This window comes from Pygocentrus nattereri, chromosome 24, assembly GCF_015220715.1.
Source record: "Pygocentrus nattereri isolate fPygNat1 chromosome 24, fPygNat1.pri, whole genome shotgun sequence".
NCBI lineage: Eukaryota > Metazoa > Chordata > Actinopteri > Characiformes > Serrasalmidae > Pygocentrus > Pygocentrus nattereri.
The window spans coordinates 2,387,927-2,404,629 of record NC_051234.1 but is presented as its reverse complement, the minus strand read 5'-3'; the positions used below and the strand labels follow the sequence as shown (position 1 = coordinate 2,404,629).

At 42.1% G+C, this 16,703-nt stretch overlaps 1 protein-coding gene across 1 annotated transcript in view; it reads right to left on the bottom strand.

Moving 5' to 3' along the window:
• Positions 1–4,278: 4,278 nt before the first annotated feature.
• The window catches only part of eif3ha (eukaryotic translation initiation factor 3, subunit H, a), a 71,163-nt gene continuing 58,738 nt past the window's right edge, over positions 4,279–16,703 (bottom strand). The window contains 3 exon segments of the mRNA XM_037533784.1: positions 4,279–4,287; positions 7,369–7,489; positions 9,453–9,602. Coding sequence (XP_037389681.1) covers positions 4,279–4,287; positions 7,369–7,489; positions 9,453–9,602 — 280 coding nt within the window.

Below are 16,703 nucleotides of genomic sequence, written 5' to 3'. Positions count from 1 at the left end.
GAATGCTTTTAATCTGACACCCATAACTGAATGAGCAATGAGGTTAGCTGAGTGTTCTTCATCCTAGTTTGGCAAGCAAGACTATTTACGTACTGAGACACCATGTGGACTTTCCTAACCTTTAGAAATCTAGAGGTTTTTCTTGGACTGTTGTCGACTTTATGCCAGCAGATAAGACATGTAAATATAAGATATTTGACAGTTATGATGATATAATTAACAGTTTTTATTAAGTAAAATGAGCCTTAGTCATTAGCCTTAGAAAGTGCTTATAAATCATGCTTCAAGGTTCTAAACTGTTAAAAATGGACAGCAGTTCCCAAACCTTATAGCAAATAAAATATGTTGTAATACTGTAAATGAAACAATTAACGTCATTAACATTACTCTTCACTGGACCCCTTGAAAAACAGCCCCAGACCTTTAGTCCCCCTCAGGCAGGTAGCGTTCTCCTGGCATTTACCAACTTAGACTCCCAGATAGTGAAGTGTGATTCATCACTCCAGAGAACATGCATCCACTGCTCCAGAGGCCAGTGGTGGCCTGCTTTACGCCGCTCCAGACGACGCTTGGCATTGTAGATAGTGATCTTAGACTAGTGTGGAGCTGCTTGACCATGGAAACCCATTTCATGAAGCTCCTGACACACAGTTGTTGAGCTGACCTTGCTTCCAGAAGCAGCTTGGAACACTATAGTGACTGATGCAACAGAGAATAGATGATTCCAATGTGCTTCGTGCTTAGGCAGGCCGTGGCTCTGCTGTGCAAGTTGGTCTACCGTTTAGTGGCTGAGCTTTTATTGCTTCTAGATGCATGCATTTCACAATAATATCACTTACAGTTGACTGAGGCGGCTCTAGCAGGGCAGAAATGAAAATTGGCTTGTGGCATGGCATCCTCTGACTGTGCCATGTTTGAAATCACTGAGCTCTTCAAAACAATCCATTCTACTTCCAATGTTTGTGCAGATTGCATGGCCATGTGCTTCATTTTGTACACCTGTTATTAATGGCTGTGGTTGAAAAACCTGAACCCAATGATTAGGAGGGCTGTCCACATACTTTTGGCCAGGTAATGTAGGTTTCTACTTTCTCAATAATAATGGCTTGCTAATACGTATTTATTTGTAAAGACCTTAAATTACAGTGTTGCCTAGAATATCTCCTCCTTACAAACGTGGCTCTGTAAACAGGCTACTTATTCCAATGAGCTTGTAGAAATATCAAGTCACAATATGCTTTTGTAACTGCCGGAGATAACTGTGGCTTCAAAGAGTTACTGTAATAAACAAGCAGCTGGAAAGAGGAGATTTCATTCCCAGCTTCCGTTAGTGTGACTTGCAATATCACCGCTGAGGATACTGGTCATTTCTGTTAAAATTGGTGGATATGATTTAAGATCGTATACTGCAGACCCAGCATCACTGCGGTCTGATCTTAAATGGTGATTGATGTAGCGTGTATGGTACACTGGGGGAGGGACCGGCGCGAGAGGTGGCGGTCAGGGGAGGAGGGGAGTGATTGATGTCGGAGGTAATTACTGAGGATTTTCGTCGTGCTTGATATAAGGGCCTTTGTGGCGACCTGAATGCGGCCACTGGCGAGACCGGGCCTCGTTTGCTGCTCCGTTTGAAGCGAACCCTTATATCTCTTTCAAAGGCTTTTTGCCCACTAGCCAAAACAGTGTGCCTAATAGTCTAATAAACGCAGACAAAACGGCTCTGACGGCCGGGTAATTTCCTATAGAAAGTCGTGTAGGTGTTTTGTGCCATACAGGACAGTGCAAACAGTGCAACGGCAGCCCGAGTAAGTGCCTGCTTTGTCATTACAGTGGTGTGAATTCCCCATCGTATTCAGCTGCTCTTTATGTGAAGCGAAGCCACTGTGGTCCGTCGGCTCTCCTTATATAAGCAGCTAGAGCTGAATGGTATAGAAGACTAAGGCAATGAAGCTGAAGGTCTTTTCTTTCTCTCCAACGACAACGTCTCCGGATTCCAGCCCCGGCATGACTTACTCGTTCTGCTGAATAGAATACAAAACAACATCCTTTCTGACATTTCGGTTGTTATGCTAACTCTCCTCAGGCACAGCATTTTTCAGATGGCAAAAAATGCCTGGGGAAAAAAAAAAAAACAACAAAACTTGTTAACCTTGATCCGCTGAAACCCCGGAGGCATTTCAAATTCCGCATTCAAGATGGCAATGTCCTCAAAAGGCTAAATTCACACCTGGTCAAACAGATGACTTGGCAGCAATGCATTTTAGACTTCGTTTATTTTCCATTGCTTCCTCCTCATGATGGTGTGCAACACCCTTTTTTTCCTCCCTCCCCAGGTAGTTCCTAGAACTGATATCTCCAAACTGCCAGCAGGCCAAAGCTTGTGTAAATGTCAGGGCTTCTTTTTTTTAAAGCCACATTGTCAGTGTGAACAAAAGGAGGAAATTTTGATTTTGAAGGAGAAAATACGGCTCCAATCTAATATGTCCTTGTGAACCCTGGCTAACTGTTCACTGGCTGGCCTTATCTGTCGTAGACATGAAGGACGTAGACTGATTAAGGGATGAATAATTCACAGATACATTAAAACTCCTAATGCTGGCAATGAACTACAAGAATAACAATGTCAGTCACAGTGTGGCAAACCTTTTGTGTTTTTCCACTATAATCTGTATTGGAGTAGAGGAGTATATATATATATATATATATACATACATAAAATCAAGCACACAGTCATGCAATCTACATAGACAAACACTGGCAGTAAATTTGGTAATACTGACGAGCGCATAGGCTTTAAATGTGGCAGAGCCATAGGATGACACCTTTGCCACCTTTGCCAAGTCAGTTCATTTCATTTCTGCATTGCTAGATCTGCCCCGGTCAACTGTAAGTGCTATTTATTGTAAAAAAAGTTTGTCAAAAAATTGTCAAAGTATCCAAGAGTAAAAACAGCCCAAACCACGCACAGTAACAGAACAGGGCCGCTGAGTGCTGAAGCACGCAGCATGTAAAAATTGAGCATCTTCTGTTGCATCACTCACTATAGAGCTCCAAAGTGCCTCTGGAAGCAACATAAGCCCAATAACTGTGCACCAGGAGCTTCAGTAAATGGCTTTCCATGGCCAAGCAGCTAGAATTACAGACACTGTAATTACTATTCGCAATACAAAATGCTGGATTTAGTGAGGTAAGCTCATTGCCACTGGACTCTGGAGCAGTGAAAACGTTTTCTGGAGTGTTAAATCATGCTTCACTGTCTGGCAGCCTGATGGACGAATCTGGGTTTGGTGCATACCAAGAGAACGGCAGCCATCAGAAAGCATAGTGCCAATACTAAAGTTTGGTTGAGGGGGGATAATGATCTGAGGGTTTGGGCTCAGTCACTTAGTTCCAGTGCTTCTAAACTTTGTGGCAGCAGTTTGAGGAAGGCCCTTTCCTGTTCCAGCATGACTCTACCCCTTCGTGCAAAGTGAGGTCCATGAAGACCTGGTTTGCTGAGTCTGACGTGAACAAACTTCAGGGGCCTGCACACCTCAACCGCAATGAATGTCTTTCGGATGAACTGGAACATCCGATTGTAAGTCAGGCCTTCTTGTCCAACACAAGTGCCACACAAATGTTCTTTTGACTGAATGAGCAAAAAGTCCCACAGACATACTCAATCTTGTCCATAGTCTCAACTGAGGAGTTGGGGCTGTTATAGACCCAAAGACAGCTCCATAGTAATGCCTATTTTGGAATGGGATGTTGAATAAGCTTATAAAAGAGTGATGGTCAGGTTTCCACATACTTTTGGCATATACCACATATTTTTTTTATTATTCTGGGATAGCCCTAAACGTTTATATTCATATTAAGTGATACCTTTTTAATCCCACCTCTGCATTTAACCCATCTGTGAAGTGAAACACCACGTACACACTAGTGAATACACACACACTAGGGGGCAGTGAGCACACTTGCCCAGAGCGGTGGGCAGCGCTATCCACAGCACCCAGGGAGCAGTTGGGGGTTAGATGTCTTGCTCAAGGACACCTCAGTCATGGACTCTCAGTGCTGGGGATCGAACCGGCGACCTTCCGGTCACAGGGCCAGTTCCCTAACCTCCAGCCCACATAGTAAGAGTAGAACAGACCAGTACAGGTGAACCTATGTCAGTACTGCTTTCTAACACTATTAAGATGAGAGGGTTGTGTGTCTCATGCATCTGAGACACGTAGGCGTACATCTATGACTGTCAGTAACAGCAAGGACCAGGCCCTAAGATCATGCAGTCGTCTAATACAGCTGAACAAGGGAGAGGAAACAGGAGCACAGCAAGCAGCCTGGCCATCCATTCTTTCCATATTACTCTCAAATGTCCGCTCTTGTGACAGACGCCTGGACTCCCTCAGGCTGCAGCTGACTGCAGGGCGAGGTAATTAAGAGGGATACGTGGCTCATCCCTGATTCAGCCATTAGGCTAAACGGACTAACCTTAGCATGTTTTGCATCATTTGTACAAAATTTTATACTGATGAACTCACTACTGGTTTAGAGATCATATTACTTGGTGACAGCACATTACACACACTGCTGTAAATTCAACAATTTGCTGGAATCCGCCACTTTACATAAGCAGGCAGGCTTATATATTAAGCTTTGTGCCCATGAGAATTTGATTAGAAATATACAAGAGCACACGGAAAGATCTGGGCACAAACATAGTATGAACTTCTTTATTCTTTTTTTCTTTATTCCTCCTATCAGTCAGCGAGGATGTTTAATTCAGCAATCAGATTTTTTCTACACAGTCCAGGCCCTTGAGGATTACTTGAACATCAGGAGCTATAATTTTAGTCACTTAGCATGTATTATGTTCATTTCTTGCAGTTTCTTTGATTTCATCTCTTGATGTCTTTTATCTAATCAACATAAAGATTGTCATTGTCCCAGAAATTCTTGATAGTTTCCATCTATTGAAATATTTTTTTAATAATGTAATGCATATTTTTTAGAAAGTAGAGAAAATTTCTGTCAATGCTACTGAATGAAGAGACATTGATCTGACTCACTGAAATGAGTCCACGTGTGCAACATGCACCTCTAGAAAACATCAATTTTCCTCTAGTTTCAACCTGTAATGAGTGGGACCAATGATGAGGCAGGCGCATATGTGAAGAGAAGCCAGATTTATTAAGGTTAAATCCATTATCAGCGTCCAAACGGTCCAGGGTCAACGAGGCCAACACGGAGAGAACCAGGGACAGAAGAACAAACACCAAACAATCCAATACAAAGACCAAACAAAGACCAGCAAACTCACAGGGGAAAACACAGGGCTTAAATACCAGGAAACAACGAGGGTTAACAAGACACAGGTGAGAACAATCAAGGGCGGAGTCAAGAAACAAGGGGGCAGGACAGGGAAGAATCAAAACAAAGAAAGCACATGGACAAGACCAAAACAAAACAAAAGCACATGGTGGACTGGGAGGGGCCAATCGTGACATAACCTCTGAAGGCAAACAAGGTAAATATTAATTCAGGAGATTTTGGTTTTTCATGAGAGGGCCGTTCAGCTGCTGGTTGGTTTTGGTTTTGTGTGGTGTGCATTTTGGTACCCCTTTAAATTACAGCGTGTAAAATCAACATACTTGGCTTTAATTTGGTGGGGCTGATTGGATGTGGATAACAATGCTGGGCAGCTGAGCTCAGTCTCTGTTTTTCTGATTATGCTGTGTGCTGAAATAAACTTGTTTGAGAGTATGGAAACACATAAGATTTACATTTACTGCCATAAGACCACAGAAAGGGTAAAAAATGTGAGTCTCTTGCTCGAATTTTAATGAAATATGTCCTTGAAACACAGTTGAATAAAAAGTTTTGTTAAAAATGATTGGAATAAAGTTATAGTCAAATGAATGAAGCAGATAAATCCCCTCAAAAGAAGACAGGCCCAACATTGTCTATAAGAATGGGACAAATGAACTCTTGACCCAGACACAGGCAATGTATTCTATAAGGGGGGTTTTAGACAAAACACCTGGAGTTCTGGAGGGCTGAGAAACACTGCTTACACAGCAAAAGACGAAAACAAGCTGACCCTCTAATGGCGAGACTAGATCATAAGAGCTGGCAAAAACTGGTTCTTAAGCCAAATTAAAAAGGAAGTGTCCAAACAATGGCCTTGGGAGGAGGGGATGACCTGATACACTTAAAACAAAACCTAACTTAGCTGTAAAACCACATACGTCTGGAGAACAGCTCTAGTCCTGACATTCTAACCAGTGGTTCTAACTAAACCATGACACTCGACAGCTAGGCAGGTTAGGTTTTAGCAGGTTAGTTAGACTTTTCATGACATGTGATGAACCAGTGGGCTAACTATTTGAAATACAGTTGCATTCAAGGTCAGTGGCACACATCATTCAAAAAAATTCTGCTCGGATATTTTTAAAAAGAGGGGGCAATTGCGAACCAGGTATCAGCGTTAGACTGATACGAGCAGAAAATGCTGGATCAGATATGAGGGGCCGGGGGGGCAGAATGCAACCGATCCAATCCTGTAACAAACCTATCCTGAAAGCGTTCACTTATACCACGCAATGTGTTGTCGTTAACTGTGTAGTTCTTTCCTGTGGGGTAGTAGAACAATTGAGTAGTTTGAATATGAAGCTTACTTTTTGATGCTCATCTAACATGAGGTACGTCAGTTAAACCTATTAAATCTAATAAAATATTAGATTGAAATATAGGATCTGGCTGAGAATCAAGATTTTATATCATGTCTAAAAATGACAGCAGGGATTAAACTGAAAAGGTTTGGGACAGAGCATGAAGAAATATGTGAAAGAAAGAGGGAGACAAAGGGGCAGAGAGTTGTGATATTTAGTTATGTTATTATGTTATTTAGCATGTTATTTTGCCTAAAGAGCAACTAAAATGACAGCAATTTGCAGAGAATGGACCATAAAAACAAAAAGCAGAGAAGACTACATCAGTGGAATGGACGGAGAGAGATAGACAGATAGATAGAGAGATAAACAGATAGAAAAGATAGAGCCAGTAAATAATTGTCTATGAATCCTGAGGCTCTCAGTACCAGAGCACAAGCGAAAATGACACAGCAGTTTTCAGGGAAGCCAGTGTGACAAAGTGGTTAAGACAGAGTGATATAGCGAATCGACAGGCAGATGACACACAGATAGATTTTGCTGGATAACTACATTCAGAGAACATCCCAAGCTGAGCCTTTTCGGTTTTTCCTCTGCTATATTTCCAGTCGGTTCCCACACCCCAGGTATACACTGAAGGCACTAAAGCATAGCAAACAAATAACAACCTAACAGTAAATGTGTTGTGTTGAATGAAGGAGAGCCTGAATACCTGGTGTCACTGCTGCTGCTGCTTGCTGAGGTTGCGGCAGCACGTTCTGCATTTGACTATTTCTTGGCTCATGCCATCCATGCGATCCATCAGCAGCTGCAGGCTCTTCTCCAGATGGTTACTATGGTTGCAGATTGACACCCAGTTTAGCCAAACGAAGTGAGCCTAATAAATGGTTGACTGAACATCCAAGCATAATTGCCCCACAGCAATATCCTCTTCAATTAAAAAACCCCAGCAGACAAAATTAAGATGCAGCTGATAAGCACTATTGGCTGTTTTGCAGGTTGAAAGGTTCAAAGAGAATTCCAGTCACAGCTCAGGGCATTCTCCGAACAGCAAAGAACATTTAAGACCTTCAACCAGCCCTCAGCTTGGTTCCTCATCCATCAATTCCTCAAATGTCACATATCAGCATTTATCGGTAATTTCCTTTTAGGAGAAATACAATGAGGCACCAGTTCCCTTCCTGTTTAATGTGCTTTTTCTCAAAGACTGCGGCGATATGGCCAGTTTCAGCCACAGGTCACCCCAGGTGCACATTCTCCGACTAAACACACTAACTAATTCCCCATTACACGCTTTCAGACTTGGTGTTTTTGGACTGGCACGTATGCTCCCTGGACCTCTTGGTATTTGCCTAGAAAGGAAAAGGGCATCGCTGTACACAGCAAGAGTGAAATTACACCCAGAATACATTATCATTATCTACCTGACAATGGGGAGGCTGTGGAATTCTATGAGTCGGCTTATTAGACACACCAGGTCCTAAAAAGCTTTGAATTACAAATGAAAGACTGACTGGCTGACTTAGGAAAGAAGAGACTTTTTTTGGCTTTAATGTTTTTTTTTCTCCTCCCAATTTGGAGTAAGTAATGTCTCTCAAAAATACCACTGCTTATTCCACAGTTAGCTTAGCAAATTGCTGCTCTCCAAGTGCGCAACTAGCTTCTTGGCTGTCCAACAAGCACAAGAGAGCAAATTTATTTAAACTTAGCCACACAATTTGAGAATAACTGAAGAACTTTTCCATTTACCACTGAAAATGTTATGTTCTGCCATCTTGCAACTGAAAGTTGAAAAGATAATGTGGCTTTGTCTGTTATTTTTGGATTTATGGGCTGCTTTTGACTATCAGCCCAGAAAACTGGGCTGGGTTGGTCTCCCTGGCGCTGCCCCAAATTGTCCATGGACATACATTACTGGGAACCAGCACTTAGGTAGGTCTCGGTGATTTAAAGACATATAACGCTGTCTGGGGTGTTCCTCAAGGTTCTATTTTTGGCCCACATTTGTTCTACTGATACGTGCTTCTACCGATAAGGGCTGTTACCTGTCACATGGCAATGAGTTTATGTGAGGCTTTAGACCCACCCATTGATTGTCTAATGCAGTATTTACATTTTTCTTTTTCAATTAAATTGAAATGGTCCATACTGACGGTAAGTGTTTTAAACAAAGTGAGGAGCCTAACTTGCATGTCAGGCTGGAAGTAAGGAACATCAGTGTAACGCCGTGGAGCGAGGAGGCGGATGCATATGCGGAAATAAGCGCCTTTTATTGCGGGCAAATCCAAAATCAGGGTCATAGCGGTCCATGGTCAGAAAGCCAACGTGGAAAGAGCAACAATCGGACATAACAAAAGTAAACGGGTCAAACAAACAACAGGGCCGGAAGATCAAACAACATAACATCACACTTCAAACATGAAACATATCAAACAAAGACCAGCAAGACATCTAACGACAAACAGTACAAAGACCAGCGAAAACAAAGGGCAAACATGGGGCTTATAAAACACAGGGATAACGAGGGACAGGCGGAAAACAGGTGGCGACAATCAGGAGCGGAGTCACAAAACAAGGGGCCGGACTAGGAAACCAAAACAAAGAGCACGTAGACTAGACCCAAAGAAACACACATGGGAGGGGCCAATCATGACAGTCAGGCTCATACTTGACTCAGACCTGAGCTTCCTATTAAGTCCCACCATGACAGTAGCACTGCAGAGCCTGACAATCACTGCTAGACCAAAGCGGACCATGAAATATGACTATGCAATGTCTGTGGACATTGATTCTGACCCACTAGACAGACTGAGTGGCTCAGGTTTGTCGGCCGCGGTGCTGTTGTCATCCAGGACCCCCATCAGTGCATTCATCAGAGGTGGGTTTCTGACAACAGCGGGCATTTCCTCAAACCTGTGCTCAAAGCCAATGTTCGCTTTTTTCAGCCTGAGAATTAAAAACATTAAAATGGTAACAATACGTGCGTCACGATTGGCCCCTCCCAGTCCTCCATGTGCTTTTGTTTTGTTCTGGTCTTGTCCATGTGATTCCTTGTTTTGTTTCTTCCCGGTCCTGCCCCCTTGTTTCCAGACCCTGCCCCTGATTGTAACCACCTTTGTCTTGTTAACCCTGTTGTATTTAAGCCCTGTGTTTTCCCCTGTTAGGCGGCTGGTCTTTGTTTGGTCTTTGTATTGTATTGTTTAGCGGCGTTCTTCCGGCCTCTGTTGTGTGTTTTTCCTATGTTCATTTTCGTCATGTCTGTCCCTCGCTCTCTCCATGTTGGCTCGTTGACCCTGATATTGGATTTGCCCTTAATAATCTCGCTTCTCTCAGCATATGCGTCTGCCTCTTCATCGCTCCCACTCGTTACAACGCATTTTGGGATTGAAATGTTACAAATGTCTTGTGCAACTCAGATCACCTTCAATTTATCTAATTTCCTGTCAAAGCGGTCACTAAGTTATTCATTCATACACAAAAAAAGCAGATCACATTTCACAGGGAATTATTAGATGAAAGCCTTGACATCTAAACATGATATAAATTTGCTGTGTCCACTCAAATTCAGAATTTAGTGTGTCCACTCATTACCTTCTTTACAGCTTGCATTCTTTTCTGGTGACACCCAGTTTTTTCCCCAAAACAAATTCTCCCGTGATATTTTTCCACACCTCTAAAGTTCAGTCTTAGAAGTTGGTTGCATTCTGCACATTTTGTTCTCATGATCCAAACAATCCCAAACACATTCATCCATGCATCTGTAATCATGGATGCTGAGGTCAGGACTGAGGTGGTCTGCCCAAGAACACCAGCAGCTTATTTTATTATTTGTAATCTACATTCACAGAGCACTTTATTAGGAACGCTACTAAAACTATTCCGGGCCTCCTTTGGCTCTCAAAACATGGAATCCACAAGATGTTGGAAACACTCCTTTGAGATTCTAGTCCATGTTGACATGATAGCATCATGCAAATCCTGCAGATTGCTGTGAATCCACCATTCTACCATATCCCAAAGGTGTTCTACTGGATTCAGATCTAGCGACTGGAAAGGCCACTGAAGAACACTAAACTCATTGTGATGTTCATCAAACCAATTTTTGACACTTTCTGCATTATGACGTTTCATAGTGGATGTAGACATTATGGGTGAATAATGGGTGAATTGTGGTCATGAAGAGGTCGGCAACACTACTCAAATAGGCTGTGGCATTCAACCGATGATTGATTGGTATTAATTGGCCCAACAAGGTGTTCCTTGGTGTTCACTGAGCAGAGAACCGCACCTGAACCCTGAACACCAGCTTCATAGCCAAGAAAGCCCAGCGGCATCTCTATTTCCCACTGTCCTTAACACCTTCTACAGAGGCAGTAAGAGAGCAGTGGTCTTACTGCTTGCTTAGGGAACTGCACCGCCTCTGAATACAAGACCCTCCAGCAAATAATGAGGACAGCTGAAAAGATCATTGGGGTCGCTCTTCCCTCCATCATGGATATCTACACCACATGCCGCATCTGAAAATCCACTAGCATTGTGCCTGACCCCATACACCCCTCATAAGAACTGTTCTCTCTTCTGCCATCTGGAAGAAGGTACCGCAGCATTCGGGCCCTCACAGCCAGACCGTGCCAGTGTCTTTCCACAAGCCGGCAGATTCTTCAGCTCCCACAGAACTGAACTGATGGATGCATATACGCCTATACATAACAATACATTTTACATTTACAGCATTTAGCAGACGCTCTTATCCAGAGCGACTTACAAGAAGAGCTTTGTCTGTCTAGAGAAAGTATCTCTGCTAGTTGGTTAGAGAGAAAGACGGTCCTGAGCTCAGATACTGATAGAAACAAAAGTCTCTGTATATACAGAGAGAGAAAAGGAACAGAGGTGAATACAGAACTCTGCCGTACAATACAGTAAACTACAATACACAGTGCAATACAATCAAATATAATACATAAGTGCAGCCCAATATATTGCAATCAATACTTAATTCAATGCTCATTTAAGTGCTGTGTAAAGAGACGGTCTTCAGTCTGCGTTTGAATACAAGACCATCTCACTCCCCACTTCTTGCAATTCCAGACTATGTTGGAGATACTGTAATTAAATATTATTACTGTAATTAAAATGACTGCATTTCACTTTGAAATACTTTATAGAATTTATGTATCTGGCCAAACAATACTGTATTCCAATACTGTTGTTCTGGTTGCTACCTCAGTGAGTGTGTTTACTTGCAATCAATGATCCAACCAGAATCGGATTTCTGCAGTTATCCGATTATTCAAATGGTCATGTAAACACCATACTCCGATCTAGAAATCCGATTAAGAAATCCCATAAAGAGACTGGATTTTAGCTCAGTAATCGGATTTGTCAGCACATGGAAACTCTTACTCTGATTTCTTTCAGATTTCTCAGTCTGCTCATGTGCTCATGTCACCAGACGGCACCAAAACAGCGTCAGAGCGACGCTGAAACCAACAACATTCTCGATGAAATGAAGGATTTAAATATTCGTCATCTTCCACGTTATTTTTGTTTAAATATTCAGGTAAAGTGGTGTGATGTTTTTCAGAAATAAAGTCACGGCGCAAAGTTTTGGCTACGTTTACATCCCATCCTCCTTTCTGAGTTTGTCAGAAATCAGAAATCGGATTACTGCCTGGATCAGGTAGACTTGGAGTTTCTCCATTATCTGATTTGTCAAGTGCATGTAAACGTGTTGATCAGATTACTGACAAAATCTGATTTTCTCCAGGACTATTAAATGCATGGAAACTCACTCAGTGACTGCTATGAGAAGGTGTACAGGTGTTTCTAATCTCTTATTCTCCAGGGTATATTTTGGTTTGTCCATCTGAACCTAGATGACCAAATCGCAAGGCCAATTATTAAGTAACTGCATCAAATAAATGTTATGTATTTATTTACTTATTTACTTATTTATTTATTTATTTATTTATTTACTTATTCATTTTGTAAAAGCTCCTCAAATGAACAGAACGTGTGTTTTATGATCTCCACATATCTCTATACGCTCCCAATTTACTGCTGAAAGCCAAAAATCTCCGCCACTCTTTGTGTTATTCTCTAAAAGTGATGTTTCCAGAGCAGATCACTGAAGAGACGCCGTCTGTTTATAGTTTAGAGCCCAGATTTGGGGAAAAACGGGTCGACTTTCAGTAGAAAAACAAAGTTCAGCTTCTTTTATTATAAGGGTTTAAAATGACGTCACCGTCTATTAGACTGGAGAGAAGAGCTACAGCCTCACACGACGCCCAGCTTCTGAATGGAGCTTATGGAATATGAACGTTATGAAGAACACGACCGAGTGCGGTTTGGAGCCACCGGTGGTCCCGAGGAGTTGAAGAGGCTAATAAAGTGCTTAGTGAGAGTATAATATCCTCAGAAGTATCTCCCGAGAAATTTTAAAAACCTGTTTTATGGCTGTTTTGACTGGAGAACAAATAAAGGAAGAGTGGTCTCTGATTTTTGCAACTACAGATTGAATTAGATACATAAATGATAAAGAAAAAGCCCTAAAAACAAATCCATGGAAAGTGTTCAGGGATTTCAGACAAAAGAACAGTCACTAGAGTATGGTCATCCCCCCTTCTCTCCAACTTTATTCTCATGCCCCCAGTTCTGACCATTTAGGGTGGTTTCCAGAAAGGCCGGTGGTCCTGGGGAGCGTATTAACGACGCAGTTCGAAGTTTACATACACAATTTCTATATTATGAACATTGTCTCATTTATTCATGCTGCATTGACATCTACACAACATGTGCACATTTTAAATTGGTGTAAAACTAGGCCTGTGTGCATATATTTACATGGAGATAGAGCCACGGAGTTTGTGATGCGTGTGCTGGTTCTTTTTGGCTACATCCTGCAATCTCCTTTTCATTCACAGAACTGCGCGACGCTCATTACATTCTGCAATCAATAACCTCTCAATTTCTAAACCTGCTTGTACATAGAGCGGGTCTATTTGAGTGAGTGCGGCACACTGATACCAAATATAATATTCAGCACAGGGCACCCGGACCCAGGAAGATCAAGGTCAAAAACGTCCAGTGGAGTGGCTTTAATATTTATGGGAGAATCCTCTGTACCTGCAGCCTATTCCGTCAGCAGTTTAAGCCCTGTGGAAGGAAAGGCCGCTGTTTATATGAGCTTTCTACTAGACGCCCCCCCCCACCCCCGTCTCCCGCTGATTTCTGAGCTGTCACTCCTTCGCTGTTACGTTGTCATATTACGCTTGCATCTCCTTGCAATTTAAAAGCAATTACCATCTGCCAGGGAGGCAGAGGGAAGTCGTAAACTTTGCGCGTGTTGTTGTTTCTCAGCTCAGACTGATGACTAATACCTCTGATTCGCCTCCGTCATTATATTTTAAAAGTCAATTGCTGATGGCCAGTGTGGTGGGGGGTAAGATGTGTGCCTATTTAAGCTTGTTAACGAGGTAGGCGAAACCATAGGAGTAGGACAGGACAGACACGCCGGAAAACTGGGGATTGGGACGGTGTTTTGGGATGTGGGTGTAATGTGTGGTCTGTTAACATGGCTGAAGTGGGCTATGAGACTAACTACAGTTACAGTCGATTCACATTCTGTATCGACGGCTTGCGTGAGTTTCTATGTCAAACAAAGCAAAAATGTGGTCATAAATCTTCTACTCATACACATTCCATTTGATGGATGCCAAGTGGAGCCACAGCAACGATTTGCTTGTTTGAACAAAATACTAGTGACCAGTGCTGGACGAAACAAACCATGTACTCGAGTTAAAGTAGATACTCAAGGTAAAATATTCCTCCAGTAAAAGTAGAAGTTCCTCCCTTTAGACCTCCACTTGAGTAAAAGTACTAAAGTATTTCCCTTCAAATGTACTTAAGTATAAAGTAAAAGTACTAAAAGAGGAATTCTGGCTCTGATGTCCTGTTATCATTTTTATAACCAGACTGGCTTCATGAACTCATTTCAGGTGAAAGTCCTCCAGCGTCTCTCTTGGTAAACCAGTCTTTTAATAGAACGTCATTAATTAGTGACGCTGACGTCTATTAAAATGATCAGAAGCACAAAACACTGAAGGTAAACAGTTTCCATCAGGGAGAACCGAGTGGCTCTGAAATCACTTTTTACACACAAGCAAAGTTTCAGTTTCAGATTTATTTACAACTTAGTTCCAAGTTTAAGTTGAATAAAATCTGGCTTTAAACTCAGGATCACAGATGAGCTCCTTTACTATGTTGATCTGTAGGCGTCTGTTCATAAACATAAACCAGCCCAAACTCATTTACTATAAAATGAAATGGTGTTTGTAGAAATTCAGAAAAAAGCCGCGTCAGTCTCGACTGCATATGTGGACATATTTCTATATTGAGCTCTATTTACACAAAGTTAGGTTAGTTCATCATTTATGTTGAACAGACACTCCCAAAGTTTTACGCTGCTGCGCTGACGTTGAACCGCGTGCTGCACTGGATCGGTCTGACCAACAGGTCAAAACCAGCTCTAAACAAAGTGACCGCTGGGCCCTGATTGGTGCTCTGGCTTTGCGCTTCCTTCGTTTTGACATGTGACGTTTTTATACACACAGAAACCAAAAGGAACGACAGATTTCTCAAAATGTAGTATATGACCATATCTCTGATGTATCGTTGATAAATGGCAAAGTGCTTTTTATTACACAAATAGTAAAAGTTGCAAATGTATGGAATACATACATAAGTTTTTTCCACTCAACAAATGCAAAAGCATACCATATTACAAAGAAACGTATCAGCCTACACTTTTACATTAAGTGACCCTTATTAGTCCCACAACGGGGAAATTTCACCTCCGCATTTAACTCATCCGTGCAGTGGAACACCACATACACACTAGTGAGCACACAAACACACTAGGGGGCTGTGAGCACACTTGCCCGGAGCGGTGGGCAGCCCTATCCACAGCACCCAGGGGGCAGTTGGGGGTTAGGTGTCTTGCTCAAGGACACCTCAGTCATGTGCTGTCGGCTCTGGGGATCGAACCGGCGACCTTCCGGTCAGAAGGCTGGTTCCCTAACCTCCAGTCCACAACTGCCCCCATACCTATTGAAACTATATACACACACCTATTGAGACTGTGGATTAGACAATAACAGTGACAAAACAACTGCAAAATGATTTTGTTCAGCTCTCGCCTTCAGTCTGAACACATGAATACACTTTATTAATATTAATATGCTTTGTTGTCATTCAAGCAACACTTGACTAGAAATGTGCCAGCGGCTGTAGCAGTGTTGGGCACAAGCAGCGGGTATAAAAGGCCACACGCATAACGCCAGAGTGCTTAGGAAGTGCCAGCAGTGCCAAGTGGTTACCGCTTATGATCTAAAAGGCGTTTCATTTTAGTTCTGCTCTCTCAGAAAAACAAACAAACCTGCACCGATGCTGCTTCTTCGTGACTCCCACGCTGCAGCCCACCTGTGGATCGTGACCCGCGGTTTGAGAACCACCGCTCTAATCGATCACTAAACGTTTTCTCTGTGCTGTGAGCATGGTGACATGACCCAACGAGCACGACTCATTTTGCTGAACTACAACGCAAGCTCTGGCCAGGAGAGACTCAGTGTCACAATACAGCTGTTGAAAAGTTTCATTTTCTAAATGAAAATAAGCCAAACATCCTCTACAGAGAACAAACATAAATCTGTCATTTTTCTCTAAACAGTAAATAATACATACACAGTCGCGCATGGACAGTATACACTGAATAAACAGTAGCGGTGCATTAAAAGTGCAGAAGTGTTCACTTATTTTCACTTAGAAAACCAACAAAACAAGTCATTAGACCAAACTTTCCCATGAGATGGTATGTAGCAAAATACCTACAAGTAACCATAATTTATTTGATTGGTAATCTGATGACTTTTCTCAGTGAAAGGCTAAACGACTGTTCCGATCATGTTACTGTTTATAGGAATAACATTGGGCTACATTTATTAAGAAATATATTTAATAAAGAAAGCTTTTAATCATGTGCTAAAGTCT